Source organism: Tachyglossus aculeatus, chromosome 14 (assembly GCF_015852505.1).
Source record: "Tachyglossus aculeatus isolate mTacAcu1 chromosome 14, mTacAcu1.pri, whole genome shotgun sequence".
Lineage (NCBI taxonomy): Eukaryota > Metazoa > Chordata > Mammalia > Monotremata > Tachyglossidae > Tachyglossus > Tachyglossus aculeatus.
The window spans coordinates 57962381-57987154 of NC_052079.1; the positions used below are offsets into that span (position 1 = coordinate 57962381).

A 24774-nucleotide genomic window follows, 5' to 3' on the forward strand; every position below is an offset into this window, starting at 1 on the left:
ACTTTGATGGGGGTGGGAGGGGGAAGGGGAGGGGTGCAGGGTGTGTGTGTGCATGATTGTGTGTACATGCACTCGCACACCCTTCCCAACTTCCGCCTTAAAAAGCGATCATGAGCTGCTTGGATGGGCACCTCTGATCAAAATCCTTCAAGGGCCTTACCACTGGGGCCGAGGCCCAGGGGTCAGCTGTTGTTCGGTTGTTAATCATCATCAATCGTATTTATTGAGCGCTTACTGTGTGCAGAGCACTGTACTAAGCGCTTGGGAAGTACAAGTTGGTAATATATAGAGACAGTCCCTACCCAGCAGTGGGCTCACAGTCTAAAAGGTGGTATTGATGGTATTTGTTAACGCTTACTATGTGCCGGGCACTGTGCTAAGCGCTGGGGTGCATACAGGCTAATCAGGTTGGACCTGGTCCCTGTCCCACAGCGGGCTCACAGTCTTCATCCCCAGCGGGCGGGGGCTGCTAGGGGTCGGGGGGATCAGGGCTGTTTGCTACAGGAATCTCCCGGGGATTGGGGATTTGGGGGAATTGCTGAGCCCGTCCCACGTAGGGCTCACAGTTTCAGTAGGAGGGAGAACAGGCATCGAACCCCCATTTTACAGATGAGGAAACTGAGGCCCAGAGAAGTGAAGTGACTTGTCCAAGGTCACACAGCAGGCCGGTGGGAGCCAGGTCCTCTGACTCCCAGGCCTGCTGCTTCTGAAAAATCACTTATTTTTCCTCTATGTCATTTCTCCTAAGTTGTAAACTGACAAACAAAAAGTCCCAGTCCCAATCACTCCTGAAAAATATGTCAATTTGGTTCTTGAATGGTAAACACGACGCCATTTGGCTACAACCGCCCAGGAACACGAAGGGTGTTTTTACAGCAACAAAGAGCAACGCTGATCTTTCCGTATCTAGAACACTCTCGTTCGTGTTCCCGGCTGTCTGTTTGGAAATGACTGCCATTTCAGAGAAGCCGAACGGAAAACGTGTCCTGACTTCAAATGGAGAAACGGTAGATCCCAACTAGATCGGGATTAGATGCGGGGCCATCGGTCACCAAGATCACGTGGGAGCCGCTGACGGTAACCGTGTTTACCCAGGTTTCTAGTCAATAGACGCTCCCTTCTAGAACAGATGACGGTGGTGAATCATTCTAGCGACGGGTGGGTCCGACTCTCCCTCGGGACACTGCATCCCCCTGCTTCACACCGCACGGCCTGTTCTCCGGACGGCTCTCCCCTCTGCTCCGACTTCCCGGGAGCACGGCACCGCACGGCCTGTCCTCCCCTGGAGAGCTCCCGAAGGCGCTGCGCCGTTCTCTCGAAGGCAGAACCAGCATGCTGCAGCCCCTGCGCCGCACTGTTTTCTGAAGCAGCTACTCCGTGCCCTGTTTTCCTCAAAGCAGTACACGGGAGATGATGTATACAGACTGAGGCCTGTTCTCCCGGAGGTAACGCACCAGAGGGACCACAGTTCAGTTCACCTGTTCTCCTGGAGACAATGCTCGGGAGGAACCACAGTGCACCTTTCCTCCTGGAAGCCGTCTACGGGAGGGACCACAGCGCACCTCTTCTCCCGGAGACAGTGCCCTGGAGGAGGCTTGGTGGTGAGAGATGTCAAAGGGAAGGTTGTGAGGGTGGGGAAGAGGGGCCGGGAGGGGATCCCAGCTGTGCCATCCTCTCCTTCCCACCTCAGCTGACTCAAGGTGAACCCCCCTGAATGCCTCCCGAGTCTCCCCCACTCCCTCCTCATCCATCTCCAGCAGCATCCTCGCCGCGCCACTCCCACGCCCTTTCCTCCCTCTCGTTCCAAGCGCTCAGTACATCCAGAGTAAGGGCTCAATAAATACCACTGATTGACCGATCGATTCCTGATCATCTGCCTGGAGGTGCTGGAGCCCAACTGGGAGGCCCTTGCCCGCTTCCCCGCCTCCCAAATGCCCCTTTCATTCCACCTGAGAATCCCTCTGCATTCCAAATGGCCCCACCCCGATTTTCAGGGCTGGAGATTCCGCATTGCCACCGACTGGATCCTATAAATAGCTGCCCAGAAATTAATCTGGCATTAAAACCCCCTTTTCAGGGGCAGAGAAGTAATGTGAGCTAAGTGCAGCTTAGGGAAAGATTAGTAACTTAAGCCACTTGACAAGACAAATGGTTCCAACTGCAAATGGCGGAGGTGGCGGCGGGGCGGGCCGCGGCCCAGCCATCTTGGCGCTCGGGCCCGGACATCTCTCAGGCTCAACCGTCTCCTCTCGGGCCCGGACAACTCTCAGGCTCAAACCGTCTCCTCTCGGGCCTGGCCATTCTCATCATCATCATCAATCGTATTTATTGAGCGCTTACTGTGTGCAGAGCACTGTACTAAGCGCTTGGGAAGTCCAAGTTGGTAACATATAGAGACAGTCCCTACCCAGCAGTGGGCTCACAGTCTAAAAGGTGGTATTAATGGTATTAATCAATCAATCAATCAATCAATCGTATTTATTGAGCGCTTACTATGTGCAGAGCACTGTACTAAGCGCTTGGGAAGTACAAATTGGCAACACATAGAGACAGTCCCTACCCAACAGTGGGCTCACAGTCTAAAAGGGGGAGACAGAGAACAGAACCAAACATACCAACAAAATAAAATAAATAGGATAGAAATGTACAAGTAAAATAAATAAATAAATATGGTATTTGTTAACACTTACTATGTGCCGGGCACTGTACTAAGTGCTGGGGTGCATACAGGCTAATCAGGTTGGACCTGGTCCCTGTCCCACAGCGGGCTCACAGTCTTCATCCCCAGCGGGCGGGGGCTGCTAGGGGTCGGGGGGATCAGGGCTGTTTGCTACAGGAATCTCCCGGGGATTGGGGATTTGGGGGAATTGGTGAGCCCGTCCCACGTAGGGCTCACAGTCCCAGTAGGAGGGAGAACAGGCATCGAATCCCCATTTTACAGATGAGGAAACTGAGGCCCAGAGAAGTGAAGTGACTTGTCCAAGGTCACACAGCAGGCCAGTGGGAGCCAGGTCCTCTGACTCCCAGGCCTGCTGCTCCTGAGAAATATCTTATTTTTCCTCTATGTCATTTCTCCTAGTTGTAAACTGACAAACAAAAAGTCCCGGTCCCAATCACTCCTGAAAAGAATGTCGATTTGGTTCTTGAATGGTAAATGTGACGCCATTCGGCAACAACCGCCTGGGAACACGAAGGGGGTTTTTACAGCAACAAAGAGCAACGCTGATTTTTCCATATCTAGAACACTCTCGTTCGTGTTCCCGGCTGTCTGTTTGGAAATGACTGCCGTTTCAGAGATGCCGAACGGAAAACGTGTCCTGACTTCAAATGGAGAAACGGTAGATCCCAACTAGATCGGGATTAGATGCGAGGCCATCGGTCACCAAGATCACGTGGGAGCCACTCGGGCCCGGCCGCCTCGGCGCTCAGGACCGGACGTCTCTGCTCAGGCCCGGCCGACTCCTCTCGGGCCCGACCCTCTGGCTTCGGCCCAGCTGTGTCCCCTCGGGCCCGGGTGCGAGGCAGCTTCGGCTGCACCTGTGTGGCCTGAGGTGGGCATGGGTGGAGGAGACGGGGGCGTTACGAGCGGTCTTCCAGGGCGGAGGAGAGCGGGAGGTGTGTGCCGACCCGAAAGAAGAGGGCGCGAGCGCCGTTCCACGGCTCTGCCGGCTGCAGTTGTGCTTTTTCGATCTTTGATTACATAAGGGTTTGGTTTTTTTTTAAAAAAAACATAGGTACTGACGGATGTTCAGCTTTTTAAAGTGTAAAAGCCTTGAGGAGCACTGTGGCCTAGGAAAAGAGCACGGACCTGGGTTCCACCACTCGTCCGCTGCGGGACCTTGGGCAAGTCACTTAACTCCTCTGTGCCACTTTCCTCAACGGGAAAACGGAGATTCAATATGTGTCCTTCCTCGTATTTAGAGCGATAGCCCCATATAATAATAATAATAATGATGGTATTTGTTAAGCGCTTACTACGTGCAAAGCACCGTCCATATGGTATAGAGACCGTGACCAACGTGATTAACTTGTGTCTACCCCAATGCTTAGAAGAGTGTACTTGTACACTCCACCTTGTACTTCCCAAGCGCTTAGTACAGTGCTCTGCACACAGTAAGCGCTCAATAAATACGACTGAATGAATGAATGAATGCCCCGCACAACGGGATGTCATCCCAGGGAACCGAGGGGCAGCCTGGGCCTGGGACTCAGAAGACCTGGGTTCTAATCCTGGCGCCGCCATTTGCCTGCCTTGTGTCCTTGGGCAACTCACTTCACTTCCCCTGGCCTCCGTTTCCCCATCTGTAAAACGGGGATTCAATCCCCGTTCTCCCTCCTTCTTAGACTGTGAGCTCCGTGCAGGGCAGGGACTGGGCCCAACCTGAACATCTCTGTGACTCCCCTGGCACTCAGAACAGTGCTTGGCCCAGAGTAAGAGCTTAACGAATTCCATCGTCGTCATTATCCCGGTGCACGGTGCAGGCTCCGGGACTCCTGCCATTTGTGTGGAGGGAAAAGCCGGGGTCCCTTTGAGCCAAAGCCGGCTGGTGCTTTCCCAATCCACCGGGAGTATTTACTGAACACCTACTGGGTGTTAGGCAGTGTGCACGGGGCTCAGGACAGAGCAGCAGCAGCAGTTAGATGGGCGTCCCCTGCCCTTCGGGAGCTGAACGTCTCATCATCATCATCATCATCAATCGTATTTATTGAGCGCTTACTATGTGCAGAGCACTGTACTAAGCGCTTGGGAAGTACAAGTTGGCAACATATAGAGACAGTCCCTACCCAACAGTGGGCTCACAGTCTAAAAGGGGGAGACAGAAAACAAAACCAAACATACTAACAAAATAAAATAAATAGAATAGATCTGTACAAGCAAACTAAATAAATAAATAGAGTAATAAATATGTACAAACATATATACATATATATCTCATCGGGAGGGGAGCCTGGCAGCCCCGCAGCCAAGAGAAGCAGAGTGGCTTAGTGCACAGAACACGGGACCTGGGACCACTGTTGGGTAGGGACCGTCTCTGTATGTTGCCAACTTGTACTTCCCAAGCGCTTAGTACAGTGCTCCGCACACAGTAAGCGCTCAATAAATACGACTGACTGAATGAATGAATGACCTGGGTTCTAATCCCGGCTCCATTGCTAGCCTGCTGTGGAGACGACTGTGAGCCCACTGTTGGGTAGGGACTGTCTGTATAGGTTGCCAATTTGTACTTCCCAAGCGCTTAGTACAGTGCTCTGCACATAGGAAGCGCTCAATAAATACGACTGATGATGATGATCTGGGCTCATTCCGGCCTGAAGGAGCGAATGCCTGAAAGGGAAGGACATTCTGCCCTGCATCCAGGCACAATCCAAGGCGTGGCCTAGTGGATACAGCCCGGGCCCGGGAATCCGAAGGACCAGGGTTCTAATCCCGGCTCTGCCACGTATCTGCTGAGTGTGACCTTGGGTGCGTCTCTGTGCCTCAGTTACCTCATCTGTACAATGGGGATGAGGACTGTGAGCCCCATGTGCAATAGGGAAGGTGTCCACCCTGATTAGCTTGTATCTACCCCAGTGTTTAGAACAGTGCTTGACACACATCATCATCATCATCATCAATCGTATTTATTGAGCGCTTACTATGTGCAGAGCACTGTACTAAGCGCTTGGGAAGTACAAATTGGCAACACATAGAGACAGTCCCTACCCAACAGTGGGCTCACAGTCTAAAAGGGGGAGACAGTCTAAAAGGGGGAGACAGAGTAAGAGCCCAGTAAGAGCTTAACGAATACCAACATCACCATCATCAGTAGGTAGTCAGGAAGCCACAGATCGGGCCCTTAACCTCTGGGAGCTGACAATCAAAAGGTCCCAGAAAAATGAGACAGACCTTTTTCCTCCTCTAGATTGGAAGCTTGATGTGGGCCAGGAACACGTCTACCAACTCTGTTCTACTATACTCTCCCATGCGACTAATAAAGTGCTCTGTACATCGTAAGCGCTCAATAAATACCACTGACTGATTCTGAAAGGTTATCACGGGATGGGCTGTTTCAAATCATTCTCCTGCCTTTCCACCCCTCAATAAATGCTTTTTTTATTTAAAGCAGATTTATTAAACGCAGGCAGTGTGTTAATTGCAGGAGCAGGTACAAGTTGATCAGTTTGGGCACAGTCCCTGTCCCACATGGGGCTCACAGTCTTTATCCCCATTTTACAGCGGGGGTAACTGAGGCCCAGAAGAGGTGAAGTAACTTGCCGAAGGTCACACAGTAGACAAGTGGGGGAACGGAATTAGAACCCAGGTCCGGGATCTAAGTGCTTGGAAGATTACGCTAGACTGCAAGCTCGATATGGGCAGGGAATAACTGTTATACTGCACTTTCCCAAGCGCTTAGTTCAGTGCTCTGCACCCAGTAAGCGCTCAATAAGTACCATTGATTGATACAACGGAGTCGGTAGACATGTTTCCTGCCCACAACAAGCTGACAGTCTAGAGGGGAAAGAAGGCAGTGTGAATTATTACTGATAACAATGATGATAACTGTGGTTTTTGTTCAGGGTTTACCATGTGCCAAGCACTGTGCTGAGCACTGGGGTAAATACAGATCAGGTTTGAATACTCCCTGTCCCACAGGGACAGTCTAAGGGGTATTAGACTGTCTAATACTGCCTAATTAGACAGTACTGTCTAATTAATAATAATACTAATTAATACATTAATACATTAATACTAATTAATACAATAATTAATACTGTCTAATTAGACTGTCTAATTAGACTGTCTAAATACAGTCTAAAGGGTATTAAAGGGAGAAAAGGTATTTCACCCCCTTTTTACAGATGAGGAAACCGAGATCCAGAGAAGTGAAGTGACTTACCCAAGGTCACACACAGCAGTAAACGGGTGAAGCGGAGATTAGTGTCCCAATCTTCTGGATCCCAGTCATTTTTTTTTAAATTGTCGTTTGTTAAGCCCTTACTATGTGCAAATGTGCAAGTCACTGTGCTAAGCACTGGGATAGATATACATAATCGGATTGGATGCGGCCCCTATCCCACACAGGGCTCACGCTCTTCATCCCCATTTTACAGATGAAGTAACTGACGGCCAGAGAAGGGAAGCGATTTGCCCAAGGTCACCCAGCTGACCAGTGGCGGAGCTGGGATTAGAACCCCAGTCCTTCTGACACCCAGGCCCAGACGTTTTCCCCTAGGACATGCTGCTTCTCGTTACTGAAAACGAAGATAAATTCATGCATCGAGAGGAGGAGGGTTAAGATTCGGGTGATGTTAGGGACGGGTTCTCTTCATCAGCCATCCCAAAACGAAGATAAATTCATGCATCGAGAGGAGGAGGGTTAAGATTCGGGTGACGTTAGGGACGGGGTCTCTTCATCAGCCATCCCAAAATGAAGATAAATCCATGCATCGAGAGGAGGAGGGTTAAGGTTTGGGTGACGTTAGGGACATCCTGTGTGACTTTGAGCAAGTCACTTCACTTCTCTGGGCCTCGGTGACCTCATATGTAAAATGGGGGTGAAGACCGCGAGCCCCCCATGGGCCAACCTGATCACCTTGTGTCCTCCCCGGTGCTCAGAACAGTGCTTGGCACAAAGTGAGCGCCTAACAAATGCCCATCATTATTACCTGTATATATGTTTGTACGTATTTATTACTCTATTTTCTTTGTACGTATTTACTCTATTTATATACCTGTATATTTGGTTTTGTTCTCTGTCTCCCCCCTTTTAGACTGTGAGCCCACTGTTGGGTAGGGACTGTCTCTATATGTTGCCAACTTGTACTTCCCAAGCGCTTAGTACAGTGCTCTGCACACAGCAAGCGCTCAATAAATACGATTGATGATGATGATGATATATGTTTGCACAGATTTATTACTCTATTTATTTTACTTGTACCTATCTATTTTATTTTGTTAATATGTTTGGTTTTGGTCTCTGTCTCCCCCTTCTAGACTGCGAGCCCACTGTTGGGTAGGGACCGTCTCTATATGTTGCCAACTTGGACTTCCCAAGTGCTTAGGACAGTGCTCTGCACTGTCAATAAATACGATTGATTGATTGATTGAAGTGATACAGACTTGAAAACCCAGCAAGAAATAAGTAGCTCTTCCTCCCTGTCCCTACCTCCTCTAGCCAACCCATCTCCTCTTGGCCTGGGGATGCTGTCGGGAGGGCAGGTGGGCAGTTAGGACCCGTGGTGGCCTCCCTTCTCCGCCTGGACGGATTTCCCCACTAGCCCCGACTAGCCACTAGCTTCTGGAGGCCTGGTCAGGAGTAAGAGACCCCTGGAGCTGTTCTCACGATGGAGGAAAGGAAGTCCGGGAAAATGCTCCCACCTGCCGGGGAATTTGCACCCGGAACGCGGAACAAACCGGCGTCAGGCCCTCTCCCCGCCGGGCCACCGCCCCCTCTCCGAGTTTGCCCCGGGCAGACAGCACCGATCGCCGTCTGGCCCTCTCCCCGCCGGACCGCCGTCCCTCCCCCAGTTTGGGTCAATATTTGACCAAACACTTCTGGTGTCGAAGACCGAAGCCGGCCTTTTGTGCGGCCGACACTTGAGGAGCAAACCATTTTCCTGCTTCTCCTTCCAAGAGCCCCTCGGGCCGCCCCCGTCGAAAACGGGGCAGAAACTCAAATATGCCAAGGCGGCAGAGGAGACACAAAACGCCTCTTTGTCGGGCCCCGGGCGAAATGGCGGGGTCCCGGGCCGCTGACCGCCCCGGACTCCCACTCAGAAGCGACAGTCCGAGAGGGCGACGGTTTTGTCCAGCCGCCGAACGCTCACTGGAGGCGTTTCTGCCTCGTGAGGAATTTCCATTTCATTTACTGTAACAGGAACTGTAAGTTGAGGAAACTTACGGTGACAGTTTGATGGATGGATTTTGACGTATTTCTTGAACGGGGATTATCTGACAAAGAAGGAGGAATGCTCGGCAAGCTAGATCTTGCCTAAACAGTCGATCTGCAAATCAATAAGGCGGGATTTTACGTAACTCGCTCCGACCGAGGGAAGGGGGCCCGGCTCCGATGGAGGATCCCGGAGGACGGGTGCCGGCCGTTCCCCTCCCGTCCGTGGCCGGGAGGGAACCGGATGGGAGGCGGTACGGTCCAGTGGGTAGAGCCCGGGCCTGGGAATCAGGAGAAACTGGTTCAGATCCCAGCTCTGCCACGTGGACAAGTCACTTCACTCCTCTGGGCCTCAGTTCCCTCATCCGTACAATGGGGGTCAAGACAGCGAGCCCCACGCGGGACGGGGACTGTGTCCAACCTGTCGATGTATCTACCCCAGTGCTTAGTTCGGTGCCTGTTATCGTTATTATTAATAATCAATTACATTTTATTGAGCGGCCCAGTGGGTGTCAAGCACTGTACTGAACACTTGACGGATGGAAGGCACGATCCCTGCTTTCCAGGATCTTACCCGCTACTGGGTGCAGAGCACTTTACTGAGCACTTGGGTGAGTTCAGTAGTGTAGACATGAACCCCGTCCTCAAGGAGCGGTGCATGGTGTACTATACTGAGCGCCTGAGAGAGTACAACAGAGTGAGTATGCATGATCTTGGCCCTCAAGGAGCTGACAGTCTACTGTCCTTAGAATCAAGCACCTGGGCAAGTTTAATACAGCGATCCCTATCCTCAAGGAACTGACCGTCTACTGTGTTTGAGCACTGTACTGAGCGCCGGGGCGAGTGCAATAGAGTGCACAGACCTGATCCCTGCCCATGACGAGCCGACAGTCTAGCAGGAGGCCTCCTGATCCCCAGAATGTGGCTCTCTATTCCAACGGAGAAGCAGTGTGGTCTGGCGGATAGAGCCCGGGCCTGGGAGAAAGAAGGACTTAATAATAATAACGGCATTTATTAAGCGCTTACTATGTGCAAAGCACTGCTCTAAGCGCTGGGGAGGTTACAAGGTGATCAGGTTGTCCCACGGGGGGCTCACAGTCTTAATCCCCATTTTACAGATGAGGTAACGGAGGCACATAGAGTAATAATTAATAATAATTTTGGTATTTGTTACACGCTTACTATGTGCAAAGCACTGTTCTAAGCGCTGGGGAGGAGACAAGGTGATCAGGTTGTCCCACGGGGGGCTCACAGTCTTAATCCCCATTTTACAGATGAGGTAACAGGCACAGAAAATAATAATTAATAATAATTTTGGTATTTGTTACGCGCTTACTACGTGCAAAGCACTGTTCTAAGCGCTGGGGAGGAGACAAGGTGATCAGGTTGTCCCATGTGGGGCTCAGAGTCTTCATGCCCATTTTACAGATGAGGTCACTGAGGCTCAGAGAAGTGAAGTGGCTTGCCCAAAGTCACCCAGCTGACAATGGGCGGAGCCAGGATTTGAACTCATGACCTCTGACTCCAAAGCCCGGGCTCTTTCCACTGAGCCACGCTGCTTCTCTACGTGGATTAAATTAAAGTGTGGATTAAAACTCACGCCCTGCTGATCCCCAGGCCCATGTTATCTCCACTGGGCCGCGCTACTTCTCATTCCATTATGACTTTTACTACGCGCCGTAGCATTCTGCACAGTGCTTGGCACACGGCCGGCACTTAGCCAACACTTAGGACTCGGGGAATTGAGGGCGCCTCTGGCCTCGCCAGGAGAGAGGGGAAGGGCCGGTCCCCACCCCGTTCGCGGCAGGGTGTCCGGTGGCCGCCCCCCTCGCCCCCATATCCCATATCCCGGCCCATATCCCATATCCCGGTTGTCCCATATCTCAGCTTGGCCATCTTGGATGGGTTCCCAGCCCAGGCGGAAACCCTGCCTGGTGCGGGGTGGGATCGGCGGATGCAGCGGGAAGGAATGCGCGACAATGGGCGGGTGAGCGAGCGAGGAATGGGGAAGAAAAGTCGTGGATCTCACAAAGGGGAAGCCCAAGAATGCGCCCTTCGTGGTCCCAGCCTCGCCCTCGCCTCCGCGTGCTTTCCTCCCTCCCTCCCTCCGTCCCCAGGGAATAATAATAATAATAGTATTTGTTAAGCGCTTACTACGTGCCAGGCACTGATCTAAGCAAATTGAGATAGACCCAAGCAAATTGGGTTAGACCTAGTCCCTGTCCCCCACGGGGCTCACGGTCTTAACCCCCATTTTGCAGATGAGGGAACTGAGGCACAGAGAAGTGAAGTGACTTGCCCAAGGTCACACAGCAGGCCAGTGGCAGAGCCGGCATTAGAACCCAGGTCCTTCTGATTCTCAGATAGATGCTCTATCCGCTAGGACGTGCTGCTCATCTGCCCTTCCTAGAATTAATGTCTGTCCATTCATTCATTCAATCGGATTTCTTGAGCACTTACTGTGTGCAGAGCACTGTACTAAGCGCTTGGGAAGTAATAATAATAATAATAATGATAGCATTTATTAAGTGGCTTACTATGTGCAAAGCACTGCTCTAAGCGCTGGGGAGGTTACAAGGTGATCAGGTTGTCCCACGTGGGGCTCACAGTCTTCATCCCCATTTTACAGATGAGGGAACTGAGGCCCAGAGAAGTGAAGTGCCTTGCCCAAAGTCACACAGCTGATAATTGGCAGAGCCGGAATTTGAACCCATGACCTCTGACTCCAAAGCCCACGCTCTTTCCACTGAGCCATGCTGCTTCTCAAGTACAAGTCTATCTCCCCATCCTCTAGACTGCAAGCTCACTGTGGGCAGGGAATGTCTGTTTATTGTTCCCTTTACACTCCCAAGCACTCAGTACGGTGTTCTGCACACAGTAGGCATTCAGTAAATACAAATGACTGACTGACTACCCCCAGATGGAAACACACTGGAAAAGGGATGCTCTCTGATGGAACTTTTCAGGCTTTTCAATCGCCCGCTGCTGGGTAGGGACCGTCTCTATATGTTACCAACTTGTACTTCCCAAGCGCTTAGTACAGTGCTCTGCACACAGTAAGCGCTCAATAAATACGACTGATGATGATGATGATCCAACAGGACTGTATGCTGATCGCCAACTGTGGGCAGAACACCGCACTGAGCGCTTTGGGAGTTAGCAGACACGATCCCTGCCCTCAAGTAAACTACAGTCTCCTGGGTATAGAGCACTGTACTGAGCGCCTGGAAGAGGAGAACAGTTGTAGCCCTCGAAGGGCTCACATTCTCCCGGACGCAGGGCGATCCATACTGAGCGCTTCGGAGAGGAAAACGGAGTTAGTAGCTATGATCCCCGCCCTCGGGGAGCTTCCAGTCTCGCAGGGCAGAGCGATGCTAAAGACGAAGCCGTTTCTGCTTCATCATCATCATCGATCGTATTTACTGAGCGCTTACTGTGTGCAGAGCACTGTACTAAGCGCTTGGGAAGTCCAAGTTGGCAACATCTAGAGACAGTCCCTACCCAACAGCGAGCTCACAGTCTAAAAGGGGGAGACAGAGAACAAAAGCCAACGTACTAACAAAATAAAATAAACAGAATAGATAAGTACAAGCAAAATAAATAAATAAATAAACCGAGTAACAAATATGTACAAACATCTATACATATATACAGGTGCTGTGGGGAAGGGAAGGAGGTAAGATGGGGGGGATGGAGAGGGGGATAAGGGGGAGGACTGTTCTAAGCGCTGTTCTAAGCGCTGGGGAGGTTACAAAGTGATCAGGTTGTCATTCCTTCCACCCCACAGCGGTTCAGAGTGACCCACGTGCACCGGAGGCAGCTGAAAAGCGGAGCATCCGGCGAGGGGACCGCGCCCTCCGGGAGCTTACCTTCTCGGACTCACCGCGACGGGGCCGACGGACGATACAGTCAAACGCCCCAACCCACTGAACCCCCGTTCCATATCCCCTGGGAGACGTGAAGACACGCGGCAGGATAAAAAAAAAGTTTCCCTTCCGCTTGGCAGAACTGGCCACGCGGCCCCAAGGGAATTCCCTTCTTCCAGCCGGGCCCACCTCCGGGGGCCGCTTCCTGGCTCTCGGATGCCTCCGCTGCCGTGACTGCCCTCGGCCGCAGGCCGGGATCCCCCTCACATCATCATCACCATCATCAATCGTATTTATTGAGCACTTACTATGTGTAGAGCACTGTACTAAGCGCTTGGGAAGTACAAATTGGCAATATATAGAGACGGTCCCTACCCAACAGTGGGCTCACAGTCTAAAAGGGGGAGACAGAGAACAAAACCAAACATACTAACAAAATAAAATAAATAGAATAGATATGTACAAATAAAATAAGTAAATAAGTAGAGTAATAAATCTGTACAAACATATATACATATATACATATATACAGGTGCTGTGGGGAAGGGAAGGAGGTAAGATGGGGGGATGGAGAGGGGGGCGAGGGGGAGAGGAAGGAAGGGGCTCAGTGTGGGAAGGCCTCCTGGAGGAGCTGAGCTCTCAGCAGGGCCTTGAAGGGAGGAAGAGAGCGAGCTTGGCGGATGGGCAGAGGGATTGGGGGCATTCCAGGCCCGGGGGAGGACGTGGGCCGGGGGTCGATGGCGGGACAGGCGAGAACGAGGTACGCTGAGGAGATTAGCGGCAGAGGAGCGGAGGGTGCGGGCTGGGCTGGAGAAGGAGAGAAGGGAGGTGAGGTAGGAGGGGGCGAAGGGATGGATGGACAGCCTGGAAGCCCAGGGTGAGGCGTTTCTGCCAGATGCGCAGATTGATTGGTAGCCACTGGAGATTTTTGAGGACTCACCTGGTCTTGGTTGTCTCTGTTCCCATAGCACAGGTTCCCGATCAGGCGGAGGAGGCGTGACTTGAAGCCGGCGGCCGGGCTGGGGGAAGCCGCGTCTCCGGTCAGGAGGGGAGAGGGCGTGAAGATGCTCTTCGTCTGCTTCCCGGCCAGGTGAGCCAGGCGCAAAACAGCTGCGGGGGCAACGGGGCCGAAACACTTGATGGACGCCTCTCTTGACAACACCCAACACGCTGACAGCGGGTACGGGGAGCTCACCATGGGCTGGGGGTTGGGGGGGTTGACCCTCACATCAGACACATCATCATCACTGGGGTAAGGACTGTCTCTATTTGTTGATTAATTTTACTTTCCAAGCGCTTAATACTTAATTAATTTATTTATTTTACTTGTACCTGTCTATTCTATTTATTTTATTTTGTTAGTATGTTTGGTTTTGTTCTCTGTCTCCCCCTTCTAGACTGTGAGCCCACTGTTGGGTAGGGACTGTCTCTATATGTTGCCAGCTTGGACTTCCCAAGCGCTTAGTACAGTGCTCTGCACACAGTAAGCGCTCAATGAATACGCTTGATTGATTAATAGAGTGCTCTGCACTCAGTAAGCGCTCTGTGAGCCCACTGTTGGGTAGGGACCGTCTCTGTGTTGCCAATTTGTACTTCTCAAGCGCTCAGTACAGTGCTCTGCACACAGTAAGCACTCAATTAATATGATTGAATGAATGAATAAATGACTGAATGAATGAATCATCGTTATCCCCTCACCTCTAGACTCATAATCAATCAATCAATCGTATTTATTGAGCGCTTACTGTGTGTAGAGCACTGTACTAAGCGCTTGGGAAGTCCAAGTTGGCAACATATAGAGACAGTCCCTCCCCAACAGTGGGCTCACAGTCTAAAAGGGAATCACAGGGAATGGGAATGTGTCTGTTTACTGTTGTAGTGTGCTCTCCCAGGCGCTCAGTACAGTGCCCTGCACACAGTAACCGCTCAATAAATACGACTGAGCGAGTGAATGAATTGTCATAATGCTGGTATTGGTTAAGTGCTTACCATGTGTCAAGCACTGTGCTGAGAGCTGAGTTAGAAGAGAATAAAATCAGACCCCAATTCTGCCTGACGTAGGGTGGGAGAACAGGGCGTGAATTCCCATTCTTTACAGATGAGGAAAGGGAATCAATCAATCGTATTTATTGAGCGCTTACTGTGTGCAGAGCACTGTACTAAGTGCTTGGGAAATACAAGTTGGCAACGTATAGAGACGGTCCCTACCCAACAGTGGGCTCACAGTCTAGAGGGAATGCCCAGGGAAGTGCAGTGACATGCCCAAGGTCACCCAGCTGGCATGTGGCATAGCTGGGACTAGAACCCAGGTCCTCTGATTCCCGGGCCCGGGCTCTTTCCGGGCTGCTTCTCGACAGGGTCCTGACCCACAAGGGACGCCCAATGTGTGATCCACCTGAAGGAGAATGAGCTATGAGGCCCGGGGAAATCAATCAATCAATCAATCGTATTTATTGAGCGCTTACTGTGTGCAGAGCACTGTACTAAGCGTTTGGGAAGTCCAAGCTGGCAACATATAGAGCCTGGGAGAGCACACTACAACAGTAAACAGACACATTCCCATTCCCTGTGATTCCCTTTTCGACTGTGAGCCCACTGTTGGGTAGGGACTGTCTCTATATGTTGCCAACTTGGACTTCCCAAACGCTTAGTACAGTGCTCTGCACACAGTAAGCGCTCAATACTAAGCGCTTGGGAAGTACAAGTTGGCAACATATAGAGACGGTCCCTACCCAAGAGTGGGCTCACAGTCTAGAGGGAATGCCCGGGGAAGTGCAGTGACATGCCCAAGGTCACCCAGCTGGCATGCGGCATAGCTGGGACTAGAACCCAGGTCCTCTGATTCCCGGGCCCGGGCTCTTTCCGGGCTGCTTCTCGACAGGGTCCTGACCCACAAGGGACGCCCAATGTGTGATCCACCTGACGGACCTGGGTTCTAATCCCGGCTCCGCCACTTGCCTGCTGCGAGACCTTGGCCAAGTCACTTCACTTCTCTGGGCCTCGGGTCCTCAGGTGCAAAATGGGGAGACCTTGGCCAAGTCACTTCACTTCTCTGGGCCTCGGGTCCTCAGGTGCAAAATGGGGAGACCTTGGCCAAGTCACTTCCCTTCTCTGGGCCTCGGGTGCAAAATGGGGATTAATTTCTACCCCCTCCTACTTAGAGTTAGAGTCCCACATGGACAGGGACCGTGTCCAACCTGATGGACACCCTAAGGCTCAGCACATAGTAAGTGCTTAGCAAATGTCATATTAGAAGCAGCGTGGCTTAGTGGAAAGAGCCCGGGCTTGGGAGTCGGAGGTCGTGGGCTCGAATCCCGGCTCTGCCAGTTGCCGGCTGTGTGACCGTAGTCAAATAATAATAATAATAATAATAATGATAATAATAATAATAATCGTATTTGTTAAGCGCTTACTATCTGCAAGGCACTGTTCTAAGCACTGGGGGGATACAAGGTGATCAGGGTGTCCCATGTGGGGCTCACAGTCTTAATCCCCATTTTCCAGATGAGGTAACTGAGGCCCAGAGAAGTGAAGTGACTTGCCCAAAGTCACCCAGCTGACAACTGGCGGCACCGGGATTTGAACCCATGACCTCTGACTCCAAAGCCCGGGCTCTTTCCATTGAGCCACGCTGCTTCTCCGTCACTTCACTTCTCTGCACCTCGGTGACCTCATCTGTAAAATGGGGATGAAGACTGGGAGACCCAGGCAGGACAACCTGATTACCTTGTATCGACCCCAGTGCTTGGCCAATAGTGAGCGCTTAACAAATACCAACACTATTAATATTATTATTAAAAATACAGTAAAAAAAACCCAAACCGATGAGTGCTTTCGAGCAAGCAGCTCCTAAGGGCAGGGCACTGGGCTGTGCGCTTGGCTTAGCTTGGCTAAGTGCTTAGTACAGTGCTCTGCACACAGTAAGCGCTCAATAAATACGACTGATTGATTGAAGTCAGACACCGGAAGCCTGCCCCTGCTCGGCCGCAATCAGTCCCGTTACTCTGGTTACTCCAATCGAAGCCATCAATCACTGGGATATATTGAGCGCTCCCTGCGTGCACAGCATCATCATCATCATCAATCGCATTTATTGAGCGCTTACTATGTGCAGAGCACTGAACTAAGTGAATGGGAGAGTCCAATACAACACAGTTGGAAGACACGTTCCCTGCCCGCAATGAGCTTCCGGTCTAGCCCGGGCTTTGGAGTCAGAGGTCGTGGGTTCGAATCCCGGCTCCACCACCAGTCTGCCGTGTGCCCTTGGGCAAGTCACTTCTCTGAGCCTCAGTTCCCTCATCGGTAAAAATGGGGATGAAGACTGTGAGCCCCACGTGGGACAACTTGATCACGCTGTATCCCCCCCAGCGCTTAGAACAGTGCTTTGCACGTAGTAAGCGCTTAACAAATGCCATCATTATTATTATTATTACAGAGGTTTCGGTCCCAGCGAGGCACCGCCCCCAGCCCTCGACTTGTCGGTCCGAATCGCGATGGGAAGCCCAGGTGGGCGGAGGGGTAGAGGGGAAGGAACCGTGCCCGTTTCAGGGGACGGCCCTCCACCCGCCCGCCCGCCGCCCGTCCCCTGCGGGGCCCAGCAATCAATCAATGGTATTTATTGAGCGCTTACTGTGTGCAGAGCACTGTACTCACCCACGGCGGCTTCCAGCAGCCCCGGGCAGGCCTGCACCGAGCCGAGGAGGTGGCTGTTGGAGGACATCGCGCACAGAGCCTCTAGGAGGTCGACGGCCACCACGGCCTCCTGCGCAGGGAAACGAGGGGGATGGACTCAGGACACGGAGCCCGGCCCCGGCTCTCGGGCCGCGGCTGGGTGCTGCTGGTGGGCGTCGCGCGGACGGTGGCCAGGGGAGGCTCATGGCGTGGAAATAATAATAAAAATAATAATAATGATGGCACTTACTAAGCGCTTACTATGTGCAAAGCACTGTTCTAAGCGCTGGAGGGATACAAGATGATCGGGTTGTACCACCGGGGGGGTGGTGCTCACAGTCAACCCCCATTTTACAGATGAGGTAACCGAGGCCCAGAGGAGCGAAGTGACTTGCCCAAGGTCACACAGCTGACAACTGGCGGAGCCGGGATTTAAACCCACGACCACTGACTCCAAAGTCCGGGCTCTTTCCACTGAGCCACGCTGCTTCTTTAATCAATCGATCGTATTTATTGAGCGCTTACTGTGTGCAGAGCACTGCACTAAGCGCTTGGGAAGTACAAGTTGGCAACATATAGAGACAGTCCCTACCCAACAGTGGGTTCACAGTCTAAAAGGGGGAGTAGGAGTACCCCGATCATATATGTGAATACCGTCTAGACGGTGACCTCACTGTGGGCACCAGTGTGTCTGTCTGTTGTTATATAATAATAATAATGATGGTATTTGTTAATCAATCAATCGCATTTATTGAGCGCTTACTGTGTGCAGAGCACTGTACTAAGCACTTGGGAAGTACAAGTTGGCAACATATAGAGACGGGCCCTACCCAACAGTGGGTTCACAGTCTAAAAGGGGGAGTAGAAGTACCCCGATCATATACGTGAATACCCTCTAGACAGTGACCTCACTGTGGGCACCAGTGTGTCTGTTTGTTGTTATATAATAATAATAATGGTGGCATTTGTTAAGCGCTTACTACGTGCGAAGCACTGTTCAAAGCACTGGGGGGGGATACAAGGTGATCTGGTTGTCCCAAGGGGGGCTCACAGTCTTCATCCCCCTTTTACAGATGAGGGAACTGAGGCACAGAGAAGTTAAGTGACTTGCCCAAAGCCACCCAGCTGACAAGTGGCGCAGCTGGGATTGGAACCCATGACCTCTGGCTCCCAAGCCAGTGCTCTTCCCACTGAGCCACGGCTGCTTCTCTATTATTATAGTACTCTCCCAAGCGCTTAGTACAGTGCTTTCTAGACTGTGAGCCCGCTGTTGGGTAGGGACCGTCTCTATATGTTGCCAACTTGGACTTCCCAAGCGCTTAGTACAGTGCTCTGCACACAGTAAGCGCTCAATAAATACGATTGAATGAATGAATGAATGCTTTGCACACAGTAAGCACTCAATCAATACAAATGAACAAATGAATGAACCTGGGGAAGAAGCGTGGCCTAGTGGACAGAGTACGGGCCTGGGAACCCGAAGGTCATGAGTTCTAATCCCAGTTCTGCCACTTGTCTGCTGTGGGACCTTGGGCAAGTCACTTGACTTCTCTGAGCCTCAGTTACCTCATCTGTAAAATGGGGATTAAGACTGTGAGCTCCACATGAGATGGGAACTGAGTCCGACCTGATTATTTTGTGGCTACCCCTGCACTAAGGGAAGTGCTTGGCAAATTATAAACATTTAACGAAGACTACAATTATTATTCAAAATAATGCTAACCTCCTCACCATACCTCGTTCTCGCCCGTCCCGCCGTCGACCCCCGGCCCACGTCCTCCCCCTGGCCTGGAATGCCCTCCCTCCACACATCTCTCTTCCTCCTTCAAAGCCCTACTGAGAGCTCACCTCCTCCAGGAGGCCTTCCCACACTGAGCCCCCTTTTTCCTCTCCTCCTCCCCACCCCCCCCCGACCCTACCTCCTTCCCCTCCCCACAGCACTTGCATATATTTGTACAGATTTATTACTCTATTTATGTATTTATTTTACTTGTACATATTTATTCTATTTATTTTATTTTGTTAGTATGTTTGGTTTTGTTGTCTGTCTCCCCCTTTTAGACTGTGAGCCCGCTGTTGGGTAGGGACCGTCTCTAGATGTTGCCAACTTGTACTTCCCAAGTGCTTAGTACAGTGCTCTGCAACAGTAAGCGCTCAATGAATGGATATGATAGATTGACTAACTTCTCTATGCCTCAGTTACCTCATGTGCAAAATGGGGATGAAGACTGGGAGCCCCATGTGGGACAGGGACTGTGTCCACCCTGATTAGCTTGTATCTACTCCAGGGCGCTTAGTACAGGGCCTGGTACATAGTAAGCACTTAACAAATACCATTTAAAAAAACACAAAATCTAGCAGCAGTGTGATAATAATAATAACGATGAACTTGTTAAGTGCTTTCTATGTGCCAAGCACTGTACTAAGTGCTGTGGTAGATGCAAAATCTTCAGGTCCCCCCAGGTCTTCTCCCCCTTCTAGACTGTGAGCCCACTGTTGGGTAGGGACTGTCTCTATACGTTGCCAATTTGTACTTCCCAAGCGCTTAGTACAGTGCTCTGCACACAGTAAGCGCTCAATAAATACGATTGATAGATAGATAGGTCCCACGGAGCATTTACAGCCTAAGAAGGAGGGAGAACAGGGATTGACCCTCATTTTGCAGATGAGGGAACCGAGGCACAGAGAAGTTAAGTGACTTGCCTGAGGTCATACAGCAGATGGGGCAGAGTCCGGATTAGAACCCAGATCCTCTGACTTCCGAGCCGGGGCTCTTTCCAACTGGGCCACTCGGCTCCTGTGATAATCTCGGCAAATTTGCTCATCAAAATCTTAGGTTCCTGGGGTTCTGTGGGAAGCGCGAGTCCACAGGTACCCTGGATGATTATTTTCGAGCCACAGAATCTATAGCAAGCGTGAAAGCTGAGGAGTAAAATGTTAACCTTGTACTCTTGGTAACTTGATAACTTTCTGAGGTACTCGGAATTTTTTTTTTAAAAAGCCGCTCCCTTGTCCGGTTCCAAGTCGGACAGAACTCGGTAGGGAGTTGGGGATGGACTCGGTGACATTTAAAGCAGGAAAAAGGACAATCCCAAAGGGAGCCAGAAATAGATCCCTCCAAAATCCCCCTTCTGCGCCGAACCGGAGACTCCGTGGAGGGAGAAGCCCAACGGTCGAGGACGGTTCGGACTTTGGGGGGATTCGAGAAGGGCTTGAGCTCAGAGGGAGATGCCGGTCCCCCAGGGGACTGTCCCAAACTATTGCTCGCCTCTCCCACTCTGCCGTTATTCAACCCTTCGTTCCATCAGCAGTATCTACTGCTCTATTACTATTACTGTCTCTATGTGTTGCCAATTTGTACTTCCCAAGCGCTTAGTACAGTGCCCTGCACATAGTAAGCGCTCAATAAATACGACTGATGATGATGATGATCTACCGAGCGCTTACTGTGTGCCAAGCGCTGGACGGAGGACTTGACAGCCAGGGGCTTTGGGTTCTAATCTGGGCTCCGCCTCTCGTCGACTGTGTGATCTTGCTCAAGTCATAACTTCTCTGTGCCTCGGTTTCCTCATCAATCAATCGATCAATTGTATTTATTGAGCGCTTACTATGTGCAGAGCACTGTACTAAGCGCTTGGGAAGTACAAATTGGCAACATATAGAGACAGTCCCTACCCAACAGTGGGCTCACGGTCTAAAAGGGGGAGACAGAGAACAAAACCAAACATACTAACAAAATAAAATAAATAGAATAGATATGTACAAATAAAATAAATAAATAGAGTAAAAAAATATGTACAAACATATATACATATATACAGGTGCTGTGGGGAAGGGAAGGGGGTAAGATGGGGGGATGGAAAATGGGGGTATTGGGCCTCCTTCCCACTTCAACTGTGAGCCGTAAGTGGGACCTGATGATCTCATAGCTACCCCAGAGCTTACCCCAGAGCTTAGACTGTGAGCCCACTGTTGGGTAGGGACTGTCTCTATATGTTGCCAACTTGGACTTCCCAAGCGCTTAGTACAGTGCTCTGCACACAGTAAGTGCTCAATAAATACGACTGATGATGATATAGTAAGCCCTTAACAAATACCACAATTATTACTACAACACAGCAGAGTTGGTAGACACGCTCCCTTCCCGCAATGAGCAGCGTGGCACAGTGGATAGAACCCCGGCCCGGGAGTCAATCAATCAATCAATCGTATTTATTGAGCGCTTACTGTGTGCAGAGCACTGTACTAAGCGCTTGGGAAGTACAAGTTGGCAACATAGAGAGACAGTCCCTACCCAACAGTGGGCTCACAGTCTAAAAGGGGGAGACAGAGAACAAAACCAAACATACTAAAAAATAAAATAAATAGAATAGATATGTACAAGTAAAAGAAATAAATAAATACGGTAATAAATATGTACAAACATATATACAGTCAGAAGGACCTGGGTTCTATTCCCGGCTCCCATACTTTGTCTGCTGTGTGAACTTGGGCAAGTCACTTCACTTCTCTGGGCCTCAGTTCCCTCATCTGGAAAAGGGGGATTAAGACGGTGAGTCCCATGGGGGATAGGGACTGTGTCCAACCTGATTACCTTGGATCTACCCCAGTGCTTAAAACAGTGCTTGACACATAGTTAATGCTTAACAAATACCATCAACAAGTCTAGAGGGGGAGATGGGCCTGAATATAAATGAATGAATTAAAGATACATCTCTAAGGGCTGGGGGGCTGAGGGTGGATGAATATCAAGGGCCCCGAAGGGTACAGATTCAAGTTCCCGGATGATGCAGGAGGGCGAGGGAGTTGGGGAAAAGAGGGTTTAATCGGGGAAGGCCTCTTGGAGGAACTGTTAAAAGCTTTGAAGGTTAGGAGAGCAGCGGTCTGGTTTACATGGGGGGAACTTTCCAATAGATTGAAAACTCTAGGACGGCAGGGAGCGTGCGGGTCTCGCTTGTTTGATTCCCTCCAGCTGCTAGACTGTGAGCTCGTCGTGAGCAGGGAATCTGTCTGTTACACTGTACTCTCCCAAGCGCGTGGTACAGTGCTCTGCAAGCGGAAAGTGCTCAATAAAAATGACTGACCGAACGGTGACTCCCATGGTGGCTCGGCCAGGAACCCCCTTCCAGGCTGACAAATGGGATGGCCCACCGGACAAACCACCCAACAGGACCGTACTTCACCTTGCTGCCCGGATCGTTTTTTTACAAAAAATGCTCATGACATTTTTCCCTCCTACTTCCGCATCGAACAGGAACACCTTCTCACCATTGGCTTTAAAGTACTCAATCCCCTCGCCCCCTCCTACCTCAACTCCCTGCTCTCCGCACACTTCGCTCCTCTAATTCCAACCTTCTCGCTGTACTTCCATCTCATCTAACCCATCACATACCTCTCACCCACCTCCTGCCTCCGGCCTGGAACCCCCTCCCTCCTCAAATCCAACAGACGACGACTCTCCCGCAACTTCGGAGCGTTAGTGAAGGCCGTCTCCTCCGAGAGGCCTTCCCCGACTAAGCCCTCCTTTCCTCTCTTCCCGCTCCCTTCTGCCTGGCCCTGACTTGCTCCCTTTACTCATCCACGCCCCCGGCCCCACGACACTTACGTCCTCATCTCCAATTTATTTATTTCTGTTCATATCGGTCTCCCCCTCTAGATTGTAGGCTTGCTGTGAGAAGGGAACGTGTGTGCTAATTCTGTGGTACTATATATATGTGGTACAGTGCTCGGCACGCAATAAGTGCTCAGTAAATATGACTGACTGGTTGACTGACTAACCTACGATCCCTTCGATGATAAGGTGTGCTCTCTCGCTCTGATGCCGAGGCGGCAGCCTCGTAATGGATGTGGCTGGGAAGCGGGGACAAAATTCACCGTTTGATGGCTGTTCCACAGGGGTAGGGGAGAGAGGTGTCGGGGAGCCCCCCGTGCCCCGGGCCCGGCTCCGGCCAAGGGCCTGAGTTCGAGCGCGGGGGCCTGGAATGCCCTCCCTCTGCCCATCCGCCAAGCTAGCTCTCTTCCTCCCTTCAAGGCCCTACTGAGAGATCACCTCCTCCAAGAGGCCTTCCCACACTGAGCCCCTTCCTTCCTCCCCCCCCTCGCCCCCCTCTCCATCCCCCATCTTACCTCCTTCCCTTCCCCACAGCACCTGTATATATGTATACGTTTGTACATATTTATTACTCTATTTATTTATTTATTTATTTATTTTACTTGTGCATATCTATTCTATTTATTTTGTTAGTATGTTTGGTTTTGTTCTCTGTCTCCCCCTTTTAGACTGTGAGCCCACTGTTGGGTAGGGACTGTCTCCATATGTTGCCAATTTGTACTTCCCAAGCGCTTAGTACAGTGCTCTGCACATAGTAAGCGCTCAATAAATACGATTGATGATATTTATTCCTCTATTTATTTATTTATTTATTCATTTTATTCGTACATAGCTATTCTATTTATTTTGTTAGTATGTTTGGTTTTGTTCTCTGTCTCCCCCCTTTTAGACTGTGAGCCCACTGCTGGGTAGGGACTGTCTCTAGATGTTGCCAATTTGTACTTCCCAAGCGCTTAGTACAGTGCTCTGCACATAGTAAGCGCTCAATAAATACGATTGATGATGATGATGATGTTCTCTGTCTCCCCCTTTTAGACTGTGAGCCCACTGTTGGGTAGGGACTGTCTCTATATGTTGCCAACTTGTACTTCCCAAGCGCTTAGTCCAGTGCTCTGCACACAGTAAGCGCTCAATAAATACAATTGATTGATTGATTGATTGATTGATTGATGGAGCCCAATTCCAGGCCCGGCTCGGGGCTCCCCCTGCTGGGGGCCAAGGGCACTGCCGGCCTCTTGAGCCCGGAGCATCCAAATCCCGAACTGGGCTTCTCCGCCTTGGGAAACAGCCGGAGATTCATTCAATCGTATTTATTGAGCGCTTACTGCGTGCAGAACACCGTACTAAGCGCTTATCCATCCCCCCATCTTACCTCCTTCCCTTCCCCACAGCACCTGTATATATGTATATATGGTTGTACAGATTTATTACTCTTTATTTATTTATTTATTTATTTTACTTGTACATTTCTATCCTATTTATTTTATTTTGTTGGTATGTTTGGTTCTGTTCTCTGTCTCCCCCTTTTAGACTGTGAGCCCACTGTTGGGTAGGGACTGTCTCTATGTGTTGCCAATTTGTACTTCCCAAGCGCTTAGTACAGTGCTCTGCACATAGTAAGCGCTCAATAAATACGATTGATTGATTGATTGATTATCCCACAACTTCCCCATAAACCTATCCACCAAGCCATCAGTGCTATTTGCTGAGCGCTTACTGCGTGCGCAGAGCACTGGGCTAAGCACTTTGGAGAGGA

The 24774-nt window shown here is 50.8% G+C and overlaps 1 protein-coding gene across 1 annotated transcript in view; it reads right to left on the reverse strand.

The window, feature by feature from the left end:
• LOC119936639 (collagen alpha-1(III) chain-like) overlaps positions 1-24774 on the reverse strand; it is a 112912-nt gene that overhangs the window by 32197 nt on the left and 55941 nt on the right. The window contains exons 9-10 of the mRNA XM_038756096.1: positions 17390-17498; positions 13677-13846 (exon numbers count right to left, since the gene is read on the reverse strand). Of these exons, the coding sequence (XP_038612024.1) occupies positions 13677-13846; positions 17390-17498 (279 nt within the window). The remainder of the gene's footprint in view (positions 1-13676; positions 13847-17389; positions 17499-24774) is intronic.